The sequence below is a fragment of the Mastigoproctus giganteus genome, chromosome 2, assembly GCF_048544385.1.
Source record: "Mastigoproctus giganteus isolate SK-2022 chromosome 2, ASM4854438v1, whole genome shotgun sequence".
In the NCBI taxonomy this organism is placed as follows: domain Eukaryota; kingdom Metazoa; phylum Arthropoda; class Arachnida; order Uropygi; family Thelyphonidae; genus Mastigoproctus; species Mastigoproctus giganteus.
The window spans coordinates 16,995,591-17,017,416 of record NC_143576.1 but is presented as its reverse complement, the minus strand read 5'-3'; the positions used below and the strand labels follow the sequence as shown (position 1 = coordinate 17,017,416).

General features: G+C 38.8%; 1 protein-coding gene across 4 annotated transcripts in view; it reads right to left on the bottom strand.

Annotated features, from left to right (window-relative positions):
* The window catches only part of LOC150089187 (dachshund homolog 1-like), a 279,932-nt gene that overhangs the window by 118,809 nt on the left and 139,297 nt on the right, over positions 1–21,826 (bottom strand). For 3 of the 4 annotated variants that reach the window (XM_090388287.1, XM_090388294.1, XM_090388303.1), the window contains one exon: positions 17,283–17,416. In XM_090388287.1, the coding sequence (XP_090244413.1) occupies positions 17,283–17,416 (134 nt within the window). The remainder of the gene's footprint in view (positions 1–17,282; positions 17,417–21,826) is intronic. The other variant, XM_090388311.1, reaches the window with a different exon arrangement.

Sequence of the window (21,826 nt, the reverse complement as noted above, 5' to 3'; positions counted from 1 at the left end):
GCAATTACCATCTCCTTTTTGTTTATTAGGAGACTTCAATGGACATCATCCATTATAGGATTCTCCCGTCTCAGACGGACGCGTATTTGTGCTTGACACTTGACAATCCTCTGTACAGTGATCACTAACCGATATTGTGTAGAATTCAAACCACCTATTCCAAAAACAGAAACCGAAACTAAATGGAAAATTTCCGAAGGATACTGTACAAAATATAGCAACCATGTCTCTTTGGATGATCCTATCATTGTCTTCTCCTATTGATACTATCACAACGCAGATACTAACAGCTGCCATCGTGCAGTCTCAATTAAGAAACAGTAGGCATACCAGTTACTGGTGGGATTAAAATTGTAACAAAATGAATAAAGAAATAAACGGCATGGAACTTCTTCCACAAATACCCCACCACAGCCAACCTTATTAATTATAAGAGACTTAGAGCCAGAGCACCTTACATCCTGCGAAAACATTCCTGGATACATTTTGCTTCATCCATCAACAAAGATACTGATGCCAGAATAATTTGGGGAAAAAAATAAATCAATTAAATGGTAAATATCCTGCGTTACACTCTCCTATTCTTAATTAGAATGGCAAGGAGATCTCTACATCTGCAAAGATTGCCTTAGGAGCTATGCTCTTTGGATTGTCCACCTGAGCTGCATATCAGCCGTCATTTCCAAGTCCTCATTAGCAATTCAAAGCTACTTGTCATTTACTCTGTACTCAACCACTAACACTATCTGAACTGAATTCCATGAATACCTCATCGCTATCTGAATTCCATAAATACCTCAAGAAACAGCGCTGCTGGTCCTGAGGGAATTTGCTATATAATGCTTCAACATATAGATCAGAAATAATTATCCTCACTGCAAATGTTTTACAATCGGATCTTTTCTAAACACGTTCCCCAGTTCCTGGCGACACTCCTCTGCATATTTATTCGTATTGTAAGTACGAATACTAGATGCATTCGTATTTACAATACGAATTAATTGTAATATAAAATTCATCAAAAACAGCATTCCAAACAGTGTCGACTTGTATGTTGATGGCCTTTACCATGTCCTGTCATTCCCAGACTGAGACACATTGAGCAGCATCTTCAAATATCAATAAATAACATTCAACTATTGATGACACAGAATGGATACAGACTATCAAACCATAGATCTGTAGCGTACATTTCTGCTGCAAGCACAAAATTCATCCTGAACCCGAGTTACATTTGGCCATTGAACCTCTTCCAACCGTGGCAGCATTTTTCTCTCAGGGCTAATATTTGATAAGAAGCTAAACTTCTAAGAGCACGTTGAACATCCGGGAACTATTTGCATTTAGAAAAGGAATATATTCTTTTTCTGCTTCACTTCCGGCCGAATGCAGCAGTTATACTGCTGAGCTCCAGCAATTAACCTTGCTCTGGAAAATATTTCACACCTCTCAATCAATAAAAGCATAATATATAGTGACTCAAAGAATGCTCTCTTAGGCTTAAAAGACACCTCCTCACCTTACAATTCTTCAATAAAGCTCATAAGACATGAGCTCATACGTCCTTCCCATATTCGAAGTAAGGTCTGAGTGGAAAAGATGGCTTCGAATCCTGTCAATGATGTGAGGAATTTTTCTGTGGCTTTTTCATAACTTGGCTGAGTTAGTCGATCTCAGGTGAGGGTAGCATGGTCACTTCTTGCCTAATGACCTGAAAAAAGCAGTGCAAGTCGGTTTCTTTAGTTTGCTTATAACGCTTTACAAGATTTTATCTTTATAGTTGTACTCGTTATAACAAATAATCTTCAAAATTTTGAAGAGCAGTTTCCTAGAAATTAAAAAGAGGTTCCCTCTCGTAACAGGATCATTTTAATCGCCTTAGACATAACAGAAGAATTCTCTAACAGCAGAAGAATGGTTTCGAGATCTTTCAGGATTGAACTCAGAATTGTTTTGACGGTCTTAAGGTTTTATTATGGAATTATTTTTTCCCTTGCAGCTCTGTTTGAAGGCATTGCAATTGCAGAGAATCCTTTCATCAAAAGCGGACTCCATGAGCAAAAGTTTACAAAGTCAATGGGACGTTCACCATGAAAGGTTGAATACAGAATTTTGAAATACATGAGTAATTATGATTTTATAATAGAATATTTAAAAATTTGGCATCTTAGGTTGACATCTAGAATACTGAGAATATACAGTTAAAAGGGATGTCAATTTAATGCAGTTTTTGAGCCGAGTGGCTTTGCACTACAGTTGCACAAGACGATAGGGGTCCGCAAAGACTTTCAATCTGTAGGCTTTTTCATTACAGAGTTTTTCCGGTTCAATTCTTAGTTGATTGAAGAGTTCTATTGTGTTTGCTGAAAAAAAGCGACTTAGGCTGTCCAGGTTTTTCAAGTTTCTTTGAAGAGGATGTCTTGTTTCAGCATTCTTGTGGCTTCTCGACGAGAGTGAAACAAGCCGTCAGTACTGGGAGTGTCTAATCTTTCTGTTAGCAGTTGGGCTAATATGAAAATGTTTGTGTTAATTGTCTGTTTCCAGGGAGGAATACTGAGATTGGAAAGTAGGATGGCTCTAGAGATAGTGAATGGTTCAATCCTGAAAGACAGTAGACCATTCCACAGCTGTCACAATGATCTGCCTTAATTCTACAACAGTATTTTGTACATCCATGATGAACCTTTAGAAAAATGCAACAGTGGTCGATTTATTAAACCAGCATAAGGGACAGGAATTTTATCGGAATTCAAAATTTAAAATTCCAAGTTGCATCTGGTCTATGATGCCAAAAATAATAGTAACTAATATACTCTTCCCAACCAAAATATCATTAACTGAATCCCTGTATCATGCAGGTTCTCTATGTGCCTGAATTACAACTTGGGCTGGAAGTAGCGTGGATTATATTACTTTTGGCCGAAAGGAATTGGATGTACAGCCAGAGCTGTTATCACCTTGAAAATGATTGTGGCCTTTGCTGTAAATATGAAGCATTGCATGGTCTCTTGATTTTTTTTTAACCAATAAGACAATGTCATTTTTAAAGGACCTTAAAGGAAATTCATTAAGTTCCGACTACTCCAAGGTCGTTGATAAGCACTAATAATGCAATAGAACCATAAACATTATTCTACGCAGACCGTTGTTTCCTTACCATATTAGATTTCCACAAACAACATCGTAAATGTAAAATTAAACAGGGAGAAGAGGATTAGTGCGATAATTACACAGAAATAATCTTAGAATCTCGAAAACAGTAAGATTTAGTCAAAACCAAATATTAGGAGAGACAGAAACTTGCCAGAGCTGCAACAAAAACAGGCAAAAAACGTTATTCTGTGTAAAATGGAATATTGTCTCAAATGTGCTACAATATCTTATAAAATATTTAAGAAAATGGAGAAAGATAAAGATGAATGGATTTGCATAGAACGTATCATAACAGAGATAAACCGAACCGGTAAAAAATCAAAAGCAAAACGATTATTGATGATCTCTGAGATAACAAAGTTTCTTTTGAGGAATCAGAGATAGAAATCCTTGCACCCAAAATAAACGTGCAAGACTCCAGTCGTACAGACGCCCTACGGTTAGTTAATAAGCTACTTTCAGAGCAGAAATCTTTAATAAATCGAAGCAACACATATCATCAATTCTCAAAATTCCATATAAATGAATGAGCCACAGAACAAACTTGATACGGTCATTACCAACCGGGACCTTCTAAACAGCAAGTTCGCAAGATATTAACAGCACAGCAAGAACTCATAATGATCGCGGAAAAAGCAAAACAACTGAACTTTTCGTTCAGTTCACTCAGCGAACAAATTACCACAATGTATGATTTGATGAGTTAATTCTGAGAATAACCACGCTTTAAATTGCAATGTGCACGGACTGGAAATTAAACCTCAAGGGGGAACACATTTAATAGTAGTCTGAACGTAGCACCATGAATGAAAATGCTGATGTAAATAACAGGGTCAATAAGAAAACTTCTGTCGCCAGATGATTTTCCATCGGATACAATTTCAAATAATAATAATGATGCCAGATCGATTCTCCGTGCAGATACTCTACTCCCAGCAACTGTCATTGCGAAGCACTCATGGTAATCAGTAGCAAACCATCGGTGCTTTCCGGGCGTGAGATAATTTTTTTCCTTCTTGACTCTTGTTGGAACCGCCATGTGTCAATAACAAATTGGTTGTGTACCGGGCACGGATCACTAACAGTGCTGCGATCCAAACTGATATCTCGTTGCCCAAAATATTGTAAACCGCTGCACTGTCCATGCAGGACAACACCAAGCCAGAAATCCAGAATTAGCCAATAATTAAGTCTGTTGCAGATGAATTGCAAAGCAAGTTATTACCTGTGTTAATTGATATATGCTAATATGCAAATCAAAGCCGGATGTTTCAAGACTCATAAGCCTCTCCAACTAACTGAACTAGTTAACAGAACCAACATTCAGTTCAACGCTGAATTTGAATATCGTTCAAATACTCAGGCAGTCAATCACCTTGCAGATGAACCTCATTTCCCTAATATAGCAATTAGCGAAGTCCCAGTAATGAAACCGTGCCATGCTCCTGAACAGATATATTAGCAAGTTACCTCTAAAATCGACCTCAGTTTTACCATCTGTGCTACTATCTGAAAAAAATTTTCCAAGCAACACCTTCATGGACAGAAATTCACACAACAATCTGATTGATAAAATCAGACAGCCATCTTTCACCTGATATGAACATATAATCTTTGGTTGAAATCGCTGCCATCCACCCTGTCTCATCTCCCCAAACGGCAGCTAATCAGCACCCTCAATCTTGTAAATTCGAGACCATTGAACAATTCCTTTTATCCAGCAACGGGTAGATGTAATTTGCATATCAGAAACTTGGTTCGAACCTGACCAAGAGTCAATAGCCTGTGAGCCTACCGCCGGATTTCCATCGTTCTTCACATCAAGATCTCATTCCAGAGGCATCGAAGTTGACCTAAAATTTGGTCATGCCACGTCTAATAACCCCTTATTCTATGAAGCAGTACTCTTCACAGTGAAATTTAATGCCTTTTTAATCGATTAACAGCAATTTTCATTCGCCAGTTTCCAGATATTGCAACAATTGATGTTGCTAGCGGCTGGATAATAAGTTACACCCCTCATCTACTCTGCGGCGATTTTAACCTTCCACGACATCTGAGCACTCTCCTACAACGACTAGTGAAAGATCTCTTCCAATGAATTTTCCAGTTATCAATGATGAACCAACTAGAGGCACTAGAGGGATTGTCTCGACCTGATTCTGTGTTCGGGTGCTTGCAGAGACGACACTCCATCAGAAAACTTCAAATCAGATCACGACCTAATTGCATTACTTCTGTTACTGCCTATGCCTAACTTCAATTGCTATAATACTGTGGAGAAGAAGGTCATATATTCTCCGACTTTTCTTGATCCCAATAAGTGCCTTGAGGCAGTGCAGTCTATTCCAAGGCACGTTCTTAAAGGATGTGATCCAATCATCTTCGCAGTTGATCTAATCACAAGATGAATAAATACACTCACTCTCTATGCGTCGGCCAAACCATGCGCGTTTCTCCAAGAACTACAGCTTAGTCGACCAAAGATTTATCGTGCAGTTTTGACAATAAGCAGTCCATTCACAGGTAGTGGAAAATCGCTGTCACACCCCAAGATCGAATCCTGTATTCCAGAGCAAAAGCTATTTCAACCGACTCAAGGCATCAGCTATAAAAGTTATACAGATGCTACCTTGTCTACGAGAAAAGCGCCATACTGTTTCCAGTCATTCTTCCGTCATTAATTCAAATTTTGATCCACATAACTAGATGGACTACGTTGCAATAATCAAAGCCAATTCCACTCCTGCAGAACTACTTCTTCAACACTCTGAGCTTGCTCCTGTTGATGACCTCTCCATCATTTATATTACAATAACTTATAAATGCTATAAACTCCCTGCGTCCATCAAATACTGCAGGCCAAGTTAAGACAACTCATTTTCATTAAGTGCCTTAGCCCCTACATCCTGGATGCATTGCTTTCAGTCTACGACTTAGTTTAATGAATAAAACTCAGTATAATGAATACCCTGTGATCCTACTGCCTGAAGTTCAAGTGCCAACATGCCCACACGTTTTCAGAATAATCTCAACTTCTTCCACCCTCCTCAACCTCCCAGAAAAGTACTCCTTCCAACATTAAGCCAACAGCTTATGCCACAGAAAGAGTTCCACTTCGCATCGATCCTTCAGGCCTTTGAAACTAAATCCGAATGAATTATTGACAATTAACAAAGATTGTTTAATAAATAATCTTTATATAAAGATTCAGCAATAATAAAGATTATTTATTTTATTTATCTCTTCTTAAAGTAGAAGTTAAAAGTGGAATCAATATGATTCTTATTTACCACCTGCAAATAAGCGGAAGATGCGTGACACATGTGGCAGGCCCACGTAAGGATAATATCGACTTTGTCATTCCTATTTGAATCCTGACAAAGTGCATTAAGGGGAGGGGGGAAAATGCGTCGGAAATTAATTTGGAGATGAAATAATGTGAAGGACCGAATACTAAAGATAACACAATGCCAGAGAGATAAATTATTTTATTTTAATGTACGTTTATTGTTTCGCTCCCTCCCCCATTAGAGTGATTCAGGGACCATTTTAACTGGGTGCTTTCAGCGATGTCTGATTGGAAACGGCACCGTGCACTTTTCCACCGAACACACAAAACAATGGGCAATGTCATAAAATAAAGACCGTATTTCTTTTGACAACGGTATTGTTCGATGCGAGCGGTTCTGTAGTGGTGCACTGTGAGTCATCATCTGTTAACATGGTCGTTTCCCTCCAGGCGGTTTTAAAACTGTCAGCCGATAGAGGGAGAGCGAAAGAGCAGTGTGACAGGAAGTACCACTAACACGCTCTCCCTCTGACGGTCAGACACACCAAACTCAAATCTTTCTGGACGGTTCCACACGTGGAATAATAATTCGGTACGCAGTGGTACACATAATGGGAAGATTTAAAGTCTGACTACGCTCGGGGATCATCTCTAATTAAAAAGAATATAAAATGAAACAGCCCTTAACTGGGAGCGTACTGGTTGGCTACCTATGGACAAGCGTATCAATAAGCCACTGAAAGCAGTCAACCTCATGTTGGATTATACCATTTGTATGGCTGTGATACTTCGGCAAATAATTCAATTTATTATGCTTTACGTTACGGGATTTTTGTCATTTGGTTATCACAACTCCACCAGCTACTACCAACAAGGAAATGTGGACAAGACTGCAGCTTATCCTTTAATCTCTGTGTGTGACGTCATGCGTAGTAAGTCTGCAAATATCGGTGAACAAAGGAATTAACTTTGGCTTGGTGTACAGAGCCACTTCAACTACTGGACCGTGGTGCGAGATTAACTCTGAACTGAAAAAAATGGTGTTGCTGAAGGAGTTCTGTATGCTAGGCTGGGATTAATGAACTTGAATGAATTAATGTTCACAATGAACTTAAAAAAAGAATACTGGAGCCAAAAAGTTAAGTCACAGCTATAAAATGTGAGATATCTTGAAAAATATTTAGTTGGTGGCATTTTATCCACTCCTTTGTGGAAGAGTGTTTATATAAGACGCTTCGTAATGCTGCGCACGTGCATGATTATTAAAAATTAAGGCTTTCATTGACAATCGTTCGCTTCCTAAATTTGTCCATTTAGGGCTCTGACCACCAAGCTTATTAATCAATATCATGATGATGATCACCCAAAATTGAGGAGATACTAATCCTGCATAATTCAGGCATTTCACTGGAGGTTTGACCACACATGACAGACAACTCTCACAAAGAGCTCTTCTGCTGTTCACAAGCCCTTTTGTCATAAATCCCACTTATTTTCAAAGATAAAGCTTAAGTTACGAAATCGGCTCTATAATTTTTAAGTTGAGGAAATAGGTGGAACCATCCATCACGATGCAACTCAAGGCCATTGCCACAATAGTTATCAATTTCACCGATGTTGAAGGAATATGAACGTGTTAAATATTCTTCATGGATTGCAACATGTTCATAATCAGTTTCGAGACTGAGCCTGAAATCATCTGTAAATAGAATATTGGCTTACTGGTCCTGGCTCTCCTGAGACTGTGTTGTCTGCATTAAGTCAGATGGGATTCCTGTGGCTACTGAGATCTCAAGAACTGCTTGGGTGTCATCTTATGGTGTCCGATATTGAAATTGCCAGTGAGATACTTCATCTCTCCTGATGTTTTTATGGTAACATTCAGAATGCCAATTATAAAACGTTGAAGGTTGTATCCTTTTCTATCAATAACCACCCACTGTTCTAATTCTTCCAATTCTAAGAAGAGAATACCTCCCAGTTCCTGAGTGTAATTTAAATTAGAAGCATGTTCTGGTTATATTTATCATCCTTATCGACAGTGGAGTGTGAGCTTTTAAATGGACACGCTGAGGTCTTAAAATTGGAAATCTGGAGATCATTACTCTTCTATACAAAGCGCACATTCCAGGCCAAGAATGGAATTTGTGCTCTTTGGCGACTTCCCATCGATATCTGATCTAGGAGATGAGCAAACTTGCTTCTGATCTCTGATTTTTTTCAGTCAGGGTCCTTCCAATGGACACAGGAGGTACTTGGACCTCAGGTCAGCAAGTTCAGATCACACACTCACTGGCTGCTTAATTAAATTGCATTGTAAAGTGTCATCTCTATAGTTGGTGCTTCATTTCATTCCTAATTTTAAAATTAAATTATTTTAAATTAATTAAATAGTAATTCTAAAACGTTCCCATTGCCCGTTCAAAATGGCGGATCCTAATTGGCTGGCAGATCTCTCAACAGGCTCGTAGAATTAAGTCAGAACTTATTTCTGTAATTAGCAGTGGAATAATCGCCATTTTCCTTTTTGTAAAACGAGGGACATTAGCGAGTGTCAACCTGACCTTGTGCTTCTCTTGCGGGACACGCTTTATTATTATTAGTTTATTCGAAATCATTAAGCTGTTGGGCGCCCATTAAAAGAAGGCTCGTGTAATTATTTTCGTAATTTCTTAGAGAACTGGTCTCTGATTACCTCGCATTTTGCTCTCCTTGGTTGTTTTAAGATGTTTATTCTTCGATTCATTTTACTTCTTAAGATATAATTGCTGTTAACGAGATTGTTATGTTGTTTTACTTATCAGTGTAGCTACAGGATACTGTAATTACCCCTCTTTCTCCATCTATATTTTAATTCTGAATCTTATTTGTTTGTTAAGTGCACAATTACACTTTATAAGCCTTTCTTTACACCGTTAGACCGTTTGGGAACATCCATCTTCGAATTTGGAAAATGCAATAAGGATTCTTCCCCTCAGGTGGCGGCTTTTTGAATTACTTTTGCGTAATTTTCCTTTGCATTGTCTCCATAGAATCTACCAAACATTCCAGTTAGTTTCTTTTGCAGATGCGTAAGAGTAGGTAAATTTTTGAACTGAACGATTGGAACCAGAGAGCGTCATACTATGTGCCGGCCCCAATTCGGCTGTTTCTCAATTCGGTATGAATTGAGAAAATGGAGTAGGATCTCCCTAATTGAGCGATTTAAACGTCTGATGATGTTCATAATCGGCTAGAGAAGAATCTCTTTAAAAAAGAGGAATGTTCCGCGTGTGACATAGTTCGTGTTTTGTTTATACGCCAAGGCACCTAAGCTCATCAGGCATCAATGTATTATGTGTGTAATAACCAGATGTTACAGAAAAATACCGTACAACTTTCTTCCAAAACCAACTTCCAAGATCCAGTCATGGCATTAAAAGGAAACTTTTAATCTAATTTAGCCATGGCCTAAGGAAACTCTTTCCATCGATTGGAACCCATATGTTTTCCACAGGTCGTTGCAGAACTGCGATCATAATCATTGTGTTAGTCGCCAGGGTCATTGACTTCCTAATCGCTTCCGGGAGCGAATCATCTGTGTCAAAATGGGATCCATTTTGTCACTGAATGAAGCTGTCACAATGGATAAAGTGGAATACAGATCAGTCATTCTTTTCCTCTTTATGCAAGGGAAAACATCCAAAACGATCCAAAAGAAATGGTCGCTGTTTATGGAGAAGACTGCTCAGGTTACAGTGTTATTGCATATTGGCATAAACAATCCAAATGTGGAAGAACTTCAGTGCATGACGAAGAAATCCGCGACCCCCAGCAACTGCTCTAACAAAAGAGTGTTGCAAAAATTGAAGCTGCAGAGTTGCAAACTAGTGTAAGATCTCTGGAGAACATCATCCATCAACAGTTGCATATGAGTAAATATCTGTTAGATGGGATACCAGGCTTCTAATCCCTTACCAGAAGAAGGAAAAGGCACAATGTCATCATGAAATGTTGTCGATGTGGCAGGAAAAGCAAGAGGACTTCTTTTTTTTTTTCGCAATTAGTCACCATAGATGACTCTTGGAGATTGGGATTCAACTCAAAGTTCACGAGTGTAAAGTTTCTCCTCTGAGATTAAAAATCTTTCATACTCCCATTTCTTGACAAAACTTTAACTTCATCGTTTTATAAAGTTCATGCAGAACTTTTCGGAGAAAGTGCAAAAAAATAATTTCCCTAAATACAGTACTTACATTTATGTATAACTTGTTCTAATCTTTTGGACATTGATATAAAAACACATATGTATGATATATGGCCTAAACTTTCCAAACCATTTGATCCTCGGATTATTTTTTGCCTTATTACAACAATAAAACAAGAGTCTTAAGATAATATACACTCGTGAGCCAAAACATTATGACCACCTCCCTAATAGCGTGTTGGGCAGCCTTCCGATGTGATAACCCCCTTTCACTCGGTGTGGCATCGATTTCAAGAGACCGCAGGTGTCCTCAGGTGTCTTCGACCAGCTCGACAGAAGGACGTTCTAGAGTTCGGCAACGGAACGAGGCGCCGGCGAATGCTGCCCTCTACCGCGTCCCACAAATGTTCGATGGCATTGATGTCGGGGATTTGGGGAGCACACAAAATGCTTGGATGCGCTCCTCGAACCATTCCTGTAAAATGCAGGTCTTGTAACATGGGGCGCTGTCCTGTTGAAAGAGTCTGGTGCCAACCAGATACACGGTCGCCATGTGGGGCAAAACTTAGTCCGAAATAATACCGAGGTAGGGTCTGGAGGTGAGTTTAATGGGGATGAGGGGAACTCAGCGTACATAGGGTTTGGGGCAAGGCGCCATCGGTGGCTCCCACAACTGCGCCATTAGTACCCTTTAAAAGAAAACAGTGCTATATGTAAATGCCAGAAATGTGTGGTTTATGTAGAGTTGTGTTGTTCTTCTGGCTACTTGGCTGCAGATCCAGCCCCCCCCCCCCCGGTGGGATCCAACATTCCTTGTACACGCCATTAGCAAGTGAGCCAAGCAGTTGAAATTGCTTCTCTGGCTAGTCTTCGCCAGGATCGCCTCAGCTTCCTGGACGGGAACCAAGTTCACAAAAATAAATAAAAAAGTTAGACTAGTGGGAGGAAGAGTGAAATAAAGCGGTGGGGGGTGCAGTGATAATATTTACCAAACCATGATACCGTCGCCGGGTCTATTTTAATTTCCTTAATCTCATCAGGCAGCTACAAACCATTGGCATCGATGTATCTTTAGGCAATACTCATTTTCAAGTTAAACCGCAGCAAATTTAAGTGGATCCTATTATCGCACCGAAACACTAAATTATCACAGGAAATATGGAACAGAGAGATCTGGAAAAACAAAGTAATGGAATGAAGTTGTAAAGACATTTGCTGATGGGCAGCTCAACCACAATACAAAAATAAACTTTCTTTTTAAAAGTATCTAAAAACTACCAGACAGTTTAGATTATCTCTAAATGGAAAATGATAAGAATTCTGGCTTTTAATATCCTCTCCACTTCCTAAAAAGAAATTAAGTCAATGCTATAGGGGCATTGAGTACACTCGGCTTTATTGGGGGTCGTGAATATGTCTTAGTGGGAAAATTAGTGGATCAGAGAGTTTAAAATTCTTTATATTAAGATATTTCACTCGAAGGAAATAGTAAATAATCTTCGATATTTCGGAGATTATTTGGACTTATGGCTGTCTTCAATAATGCCACAATAATTAATAATGGCAATCTTTACTTTCAACAGTAATCTGTCGAAATTCCTATATTAGAAGCTTATCTCCTCTTATAGTCTTAGCTTCTTTTCCTTCGATGGAAGATTTTCTTTAAGTGAGATGCAGACAGGTACAAAAAAGAAGCAGAAAAATCTTCAAAACCATGATATTGCGTCAAAGTACCTTTGGGGAAAATGGGGCCAATTAGATTTGCATTTATCGTATGGTGCATGTAAGCACCATCTTGCCGATACCGGATGGAAAGGACCTGAATTCGAATCCCCTCAGTGACGTGGAGAATTTTTGTGGGCTTTTATTCACAAATGGTAGAGTTAAGAGGTCTCGGCCGGCATGGTTTTTTCTCCCGGAAACTCGGGTTTTTTGACCAGCAAGCAGGCAAATCGACCACAGAACCTTATGTACAGTATCCGGTGCAATATGGTTTAAGGGTTTAAGTTTCTGATGCGCCTAAAACCTTACAACAACGACCTGTAGGTTCAAATTCACGTGATACCACGAAATACGACAGCATTCTTGTCTTCTTGAAAACTTATGGTGGTTTCACTTCATAAAAAATATATATATTTTTATTTCATTGAGTATTTCAAATCATCTTGGAAGGGCCATCACCTAGAAGCAAGTGCATTTTAAAGAGAATGTGAAACAGCGTTCTTTTCGATTTTGATTTTGGTGTACGTACAAGGAAAACCAGGAATTAATTAATATACCGATAGGCGTACTATATTTCAACTTAGCCTTGTCTATTAATTATTTATTTTTGGGATTGAAGTAAGCTGAATTATATGGAGTTTATTTATAATTGGTAGCAGAAACGAGACTCGCGTTTATGAACCTGGAGTGGGTTTTGTACCACCCAGTTTTGCTTCACAAATGGACCTCTCAAATACCGATTCAGTAAATTTCCTCTCGCTCATGCAGGGAGAACCGAATCAAGAAAATATACAGCCATTATCTTTGTGAGAATGACAGACGAGCAAAGGGCAAACCGTTTTTCTGCAATTGAATGTTTTATGTTTGCCTTATGTCCTTGAGCTGTTTCATTACCTATGAAAGATGGAAGAATAGAAAGGAAAGAATGAAATATCGATGAACATTCCTTTACTACCATACTGCTGACAGCCATGACTAAGCAATGAAAGCTGCCAAAATTAAGAAACTCTCTTTAAGAAGCAAGGCGGACTTGAAGAATTGAAAACAATCTTTTATTAACAGGTAAAGAATCCTGTTTGGCAGAAAGACTGGTTTATTGAGTAGCAAAGGACGGACTTGGTTTCATCGTGAAGACACAAAGAATAAAGAAAGATTTATGACTGACACTTCAGACATGGAGACAGTTCTGTAAATTCTAGAAAGCGTTCCGTGGGCGAAAGCTCTTAGTACCACACGTGGGTGGCCAACTAGGGGGGAATAAACTGACATGAATTAAGAGGAATACAGTATGCGGGTGATAAATTTCAGGGATAAACCTAATGGAAACTGTTGTCGACTGAAACACACAAAAGATTAAAACTGTTTTTATGTAATCTCTCCTTCTAAGATCGTCAGATACCTCGCTGTTTATCGAGGACTATTTAGCAAAGTACGTATCTCCAAACGCGCATGAATATTTATTCTGTCCTTTGTTGAAATTATCTAAATGAATCCATTAAGTAGCGAGGATAAATAAACCATTTCACTAACTTTATTCTTAGCCTTTCTTACTTAATGGCTTTTCTTCTGTTTTATTTTTTTAAACCGTTCTAAGGTCTAATTCGAGCTAATAAATACTCCCATCAAAGTCGATCTCTCAAATCAATGAAACTGTTACCCTTTAACATTCCATGAACTGCATGCCGATAAGGAACAAGCAGTAAGAGCCCTCTGGGAAACAATGATTCTTATCAGAGCAATTATTGATTTTTCACTTTCTCTCTTAACCAACATATGTTTCGGTGTCAAGTATATATGGACCACTGGGCCATATGAATGATATTGTAGAAAGAATCCAAAACCCCAATGGACGAAAGCAGATTGTCGCATGTATAATGAGGTGGGATCTCTTATACTTTGGCTCGCGACAAGTACAATAAGAAACATCTTAAGATTTTATTTGTATTTGGAATATATTTCTTATCCCCGCCATAAACAGGAGTCAAAGATGCTTAACTGTCTCAATTCAGTGGGAATTAATAGATTATTTAATTATAGACATTGAACTGTGGCCGTTATTTGCCCGAGATATTTGAATATGTCAGTCTGTGAATAATGCATTACTTTTACCTGAAACTCTACGTTTAGCGTATACAATAAAAGACTTGATACTTGGTTATCACTTTCCACCCGCTGTAATTTGATATTCCATGCGCATGGGCAGATCGACTACTCGTAGTACAGACGCTACTAATCACAGTTCATATTCAGAACAGTTGGACCAGTTCAACCGGCGAGTATCAAATGATGTTTAATCAGCTGTCCAGACCTTATCGTGGTCCATATGTTATTATCTTCGTACGAACAGATGGTCTCAATGATCCTGCGCATTCATTTTAGTTTCTCAATGTTTTGTTCGCAGCATTTCAGGGAGCAAAGGTCAATGATACATCCAAACGGCAAAGCGAGTAGATCCCATCATTTGGCTAGCTCGAAATTTTAATGGTCATGTCAATAGAGTCACTAGTAATCTTCATCTGTTGGTAATCACCTCTATTGAGCAAAAGTGTTTACACACAATTCAACTCAGTGCGTCTACATCAAACGATAAAAGAAAAGCATACTTTTTGTCTGTGTCCCCCCTCCCTTAAACGACGAAAACGGGGGATCCAAAGAAATCAGACGTCCATAACATCTGTTTACTGTACATTTGAATATTCACTTCACCATTTCTTTGTTAGATTCGGTTGCTTTCTGAAGGGCCCTTCGCAGCCAGTTCTTTTCCAACAAAGACACAAAACTTTTATGATCGCTGACATTCATCGTGGCCGCTTAAGACTTCCCACAAAACGATCCCGAATATACTTTCCTCATAATACAACGATTGTTCCATATCTAGAACTGCGACCAGCGTGACCTCCGAGGAGGCGAGCTTTCAAGTGTAAATTTCGAGATATTTTTCATCTAACGAAGTTGGGCAGAATTCCATTGGTTTCACACCGTAACAAAGTTTTCAAGTTAAGTACAAAAGGAGAAAGCCGGAACTTGGTGGAAGGTTCTCCCTGATATGACCCCATCACGTTTCAGTAGGAAAGTTGGGTACGGGTGGGGAATAAGAGAATCGGGGGGAAGCCATTATCGGCCTGTCAATCAAGCTGTCCATACGTCACAGGCACTTCGATCAGATGTGGTCGCAGATGTGGCACTGCCGTAGCTGCAGGGCGGGCACACTGCCGCAAGAAATGATCGGAATCATCCTGTTTTGTTAGCCTTTCTATTGGAGTGCCCCGTGGAAAGTACGCGATAAACCCCGGGGTTGCTGTGCTGCTGTGTCTTATCACTGCCATCTAGCAGTGAAAGCGACACTGTCCCCCGTGCGGACCCCCTTTCATCTCCCCTTCCTTATATTGAGCCATAGTGACGATCTCTCGTAGACCGTGACAAAACGCAAAACGTGCACACTTCACTAACATGCAGCTTTTTTTTCTCCTTTTGGTCATGTAATTCTTTGCCCGCTGACTTGACGGACGGCGCATGACATGGCGTATTCTATTTCTCCGCTACTGCCATAAAGCGACCATAGACGTAAGCGTTTTTTGTTTCTTTATTTCCGTGTCCAGTGGCGGCCGAGCACCTGTCATGTGAGTTTCTGCGATTTCTCCCCACTCCCTCTTGACCCATTGTCTCAAATACCACATAAAAGTGTCCCTTGTAGCTCGGTGTCCCCGTTTTATCTGAAACAAGATCCTTCCACATGATCTGGACCGTGATTGTTTCCAAGGATAACGCGGTAAAGTGAGCTGCTTCCGACGCGAAATGCTGAATATCACGAATAGCTGGAACTGTTTTCCTTCGGGGAATTCGCTGATTCCAATTTTAATAATGATGGTCTGCATTTCAAGATGTCCACTTTGATACGCAACAAAAGATGAAGTGTTGGATTCTTAAAACCAACCATTAGGGACCATTAGGTTCTTTATTTAAATATTGGAGTTCAGCAGGAAAGTTTCTATTAGTTCAGCGAATGATCAGCGTTCGAGTAGACCATTGTGCGAGCCCACAATATTTCCTCCCTTATTTCCTCCTCTTTTATAGTTCTGTGATTTATAGTTTGATGAAACAATGTCAAACACAACTGCTACCAAAGCAGATCAGCATGGCTCCCTTACTTGGATGGAGAATGTGTTGTTTGGAATATTCACTCAGGCAACTAAAGCGACAAGGCATTAGCATATTGTCTTTAGATTTCGTGTATTTTTTTCTGTTTTATAGGATTAAAACGCGAATTTTCAGAAAAAAAACGAAAAAAATCTTGTTCCTTTTTCTGGAGACTGATAAACTTGGCCACTGGTTGGAAAAGCCCATAAAAGTTGCGTCTCTCTGGACCTCAAGTAATAACCAACTTCTGTCGGCAACGGGAATCGAACCGAAGCCGCTTCCATACGATGTGAAAGCTACCACACTATCCATTGTGCTATCCGCGAGGACCTCCAATACTGAGGATATGTTTGAATTAACTCCAAGGCAATTTTAGCCACAAGACATTGGTGTATCATACTCTCCTTCATCCTTCTATCCCCAAGACGTCCTGCTCCACAAATCCCATTTCGCGACTACCTATCACGTGTTGAAGTTTTGATAAACACCTCTTGTATACACAGCACGAAGTTTTTAACCCTGTCCCACGTTATTTCACAAAAGGACTGATTGTAGCCCATACTGATGTGTTGAGCCTTGTATCTATAAACAGACCATTCTCCTTTGGATGCAAAAAAAACATCAAACATTTTAACATTTTATATATGGAGGCTGAAGATTGAACAGATGTTCAGATTTGCTGTTGTTTTCTTAATTACAAAAAGGTATCATTTGCTCAAGGATTTTGTAATATTTAAAAGTATATTTATGAATTCACTTTGATGATCACAAAGGGCACATAGTTCCGCCTACCTGTAATATGCCCGTTCTCGTAGCCGGTATAATCGCCATCGAGCCGAGACTTCTTCAGCAGCATGGTATGGTTAGGACTTCCGTGGCTCAATCCAACCATGGTCGCTCGCTTGGGAGGTCGGCCGGGCCTGGAACTAAACGGTTAGAGAGCACAGTTACGTCAGACAAACAAAGGGGGTAAATGCCCCCAGTTTACGCTTTATAAAATAACAATAAACAACGAATATGCACTAAGTATTAAAAGTATTAACCAGTTCAGTGCTCCCCAAACTTTTCTGTCAGAAGACCAGATTGGATTGTGAAGGAGTAGCACTCCAAGAATCCTTCCAATTGCTTTTCTTTGTACTGGAACAGTAGTAAAACTGGTGTTCCAGCAAAAACCAAACTTCGCTTTGAAGTAATTGAAACAGGATTATATAGTAGGTGGATTCATAGCCCAGAAATTGCACTTCTGGGTCCATGGTACAGTTTGGGAACCCCTGAATCGACTACAGTAATAATAAGAAACAGACACAACTACGTACATAAAAAAAAACAACCAAATGAATATTTATGCATCTTAAATATTACTTAGATTTCTAAAATTCGCCTTCTTATAGATAGAATGAAAGCAAGATTAACAGTTATTTGTCTTAAGTAATCAATAAATAGAATTCTTTGTGGCTCATCTTAAAGTAGCTGCTGTTTAGGTTTGAATATTTGATATTTCAGTGCGAGGAATTAGCAGATACCTGTATGCCCTAAACATAGACATGATTCTGTTTGTAGTTTCCACGAGACGTTGGTGAATCCTGTAGAAAGAAGTATCTTGGTCTTAGAGTTTGCAATAAAAGTGTAATTATTTTATGCTTTATTCTAATAGTCCGCGGTTTTCTGAATAAATTCTGGCTTTCTCCCAAGGGTGGAGCACGTCATAGAGTTTGGGAAAGCATCTTTAATTCCATCGAAACCAAGATGTTTGGAATAATTCATTTTAATGTCTGATAGTCCTTAATGAATTATTAATGTGCAATTTTTATTTATTTATTTTTTCTTATTTGGGTGTAGACTTGATCAAAGCAGATAACTACGTTATTTAAAGGTATAACTGGAGATTTTTCAAGGGATGTGGGCATCCATGAAGTAAAATAGCTTAAAGGTATGGACACAGTTTAGATTCTAAATTTCGAAATGTATATTTGTGACTTTTTAATGTTCAGGCAAGTACGCTTAAAGGAAGGTTTGGCTCTATTTTTATCAATAGCAGACCGTTTTTTTGAATACCAATGCATATTTGATAAGTCCCTCGACCAGTGAGATTATATTTATATATTCAGCACCAGTGTACCATAAATACACAGCCCCGATATATGAATTTTAATGGTACCACACAAAACATCTTAAAGGAGAGAAAAAGATGTAATCTAACTTACATACCTTGCTTATCAAAGTGTGATTTTTGTCTCAAAGAAAAAATGATTGGGATTGTTCCCCATCCCCTTCCGTTTGAATTCTGTCGTTCGGGCCTGAGGGGGTGATTATGATAGATGAGATGAAGACGGACTCGACAGGACAATGGGGTTGTTTTTAATCGCCGTCAACCGTATATGTTTCCAACATTATGTAAACATCCGTAATAATTATTCGTCATCAATATTCTTTTCAGCTGAGTATTGTAAATGCGCGAGCTTTTAAAACTGCGTACTCGCCAGTCGACAGATCCTTAAGCAAGAAGAAGGCTGCTCCAAACATCCCTCAGGAGGGCAATTTGCATAAGAGAATGTCTGCGTAGAATATCGGGTGCAGTTTCCTCCCTCCACCATCCCCTCCGCGACACATAAGAGGGAAAAAAATCACGTCTTAGAAAGAGTTTTCTGGGGGTTATAGATGAGAAAAAAAGACCTCGTTTAATGTCTCGGTGGGCTGTCTCCGTCTCCCATATTGATTACTCTATTAGTTCCCTTTTTTCTTGTTAATTTTTTAATCACCACCTGCTCCAAAAAGAGCCATAAGCGAGGTGCTTGACGCCACCTGGTGTCGTTCTTGGGGAACATAATTATCGCTCCTTGTGGTTGTTGGCATCGGTAAGTTTAAGTCTATCAAATTATTTCACCTCGTGTCAGCTTGACGAACATGATTCAATTCACCTGCATTTATACCAAACAAAGAGAGAGAGAGAGAGTGTGTGTCTGATGGCACGTGGCCTATTGAAGTTGACAGATGAATGGCAGAGGGCATATGCTAATGAGAATAAAAGGGTGTACTCAGAATACATAATATCACGTTTGACCTACATGCGGTTCTGAATTCGACTAGTGGGAATTTATCCCACATTCTTTTTTTGTTTTGTCTCTACCTTTCGACCCGCCCTTGAAGTTTACTCTTGGTAATTGCTTTTTTGTGCTTCTACTTCGTGGTTTATTGTCTTCGTAAACGTATACCATAACTTGATGGGCGTATAATCTCCAGTTCTGTTTTCCTTGTAATTGTATCTTCCATTAGCTTTCTCTATATTTTGACCACTGCCATACGTACTTCTTCATAGCTTTCGGAAGCTACCAAAATAAACCAGCCTCATCGTATTCTACCATGGATAAATGTTGCAATCCCTTCATTAAGGGTTTTGTATCTGAAGATGTTAACAAATCAGTGAAATAAGCTAAGTCTTCAGCTTCTTTTTGTCACTCTGATCCAAGACAATCCTGATGACTGCTGGACCGATTTAAAAAGAAAAACCTTATTGGACTTATTTTTCAAAGTGCTTCTCTAATATGATTCTTTTTAGATATTTGTTTTTACCACTTTTTTCCTAATTACTGCGAAGGTTTCATCCGAACTCACCACATCGCTGCTGCAATTCAGGGTTTTCACTTCTACTTTAATACATTGGGGAAAATATTGTAATGTCTTGATTTGGAGTGTCAGTTAAAGTCGCAGAGAAATCCTGTTTAGTTGGGAGATCTCTTTTAAACTGGACATTATTAAAATCCTCTTAAGTTACAACATATACGCGGTATTTCCTTTTGGAATTCTGATGACGACGAATGTTATGAAATTGTACTCACCCAGATACCGTTGTGTGTTTTTGAATTTCTCACATCCCCTTCTTTGACAGAAGTGGTTCGGTTCAGACAAAGAAAAATAATCTACATTTGAATAAATTCCTTCTATAAATATTGTATGTAATCGCTGAAAACGATTTCTTCTAATATTCCTTTGGAATTACACATATTTCATTTTGTGGCAGCTGCAAATCTCTTTGTAGAAGCAAATTGGGATGTCTCAATCTACAAAGTAGGCGGAGGTAATCAGTACACCAAGCACTGTCAACATTTACCCAACTTTATTAGAGTGTAAAAGTCTCTCGCTCAAGAGGTTTTGGTGGGCAATAAAGTCTATATTATTTCAGCAAAGTAGTATACTAAGAAAAATTTGCTTATGTGTTTCTGTCAAGATTAGAAGCGCTCATCTTGCTGACACCTGTGACATGAATGTCTCTCTCTTCTTCAGCTGCTTGTAACATTTAAAGAGCTGCCATGTTCCTTCCTTGATGGCTGAGTTAGTCCCTGAAAGGACTAACTCGGTCATCATGCCATGGTATTGGCATTCAGTGTACCTTACATTTGGATTCCCTGTTGACCACGTCTTCACCATCCATCTTCTTTTAGTATCAGTTACTGTTTGTTCCACGGTTCTGCGGAACACATTTTGATATCACTACCTGGACAACTCAGAATCTTGGATAACTATGGTTTCTTAAACTCTTGGTTATTTTTCTTTTCTATTTCAGTTTACCTTTGTAGATGCTCATCGAAAAAAATATTCCAAGTGAATTTATCCGTTTTTACTTTCAATTATTTCATTTTTTGCCAGATTCATTTATCTGTCACCTTAAAAAAAATGTTTTCGGTTGTTTGGACGTTATCATAAAATTCAATTTAAAATTGACGCAGTAATACCTTTAAAAGCGAGTTTCATGCAGAGGATTTTCATTCCCTATCATACAGATGTCCTTCAACGTCTGCTAAACGGCTTCCTAGAGGTATTTGAACAGTTTTTCTCAACTGGCATCTGTAACTCAATGTTTTTCTCCAAAATCATGTTCACCTCCATTCACGGTCCAGCTGCAAGTTTGAGAAACTAACTTTTTCTTACAATCTTTGTTCCTTGTAGCAGCTTTCCTCCACGAAGCCCCTTTTATTTTTAAAGGTTACAACTTACAGATATTAAAATCCAACGACTGCAACAGTCCTTGATCTTCGATTCATTCATCGTAGTAGAACACTGTAGATTAACAACTTTTCTTGTTTGGGACCACCAATAACAAAATAAAAGAAAAATTGTCCATCGTGTAAAATCTATCAAATTCCAAACAGCTCGCACTTTCGTTTTTTCTTTTTATATGTGAAGTAAGGTTCGAAGCTAATTACTTGACTAACCTTAAGTAGAAGATTGATAAATGCGTTCTTTCGTACATGGGCACAAAGGAAAAAAGAAAAAAGAAAGAAAGGAAAAAGAAATCCACGGATTGAATCCTAGCGTGTTGCAACAGAGCCAGGGATCAG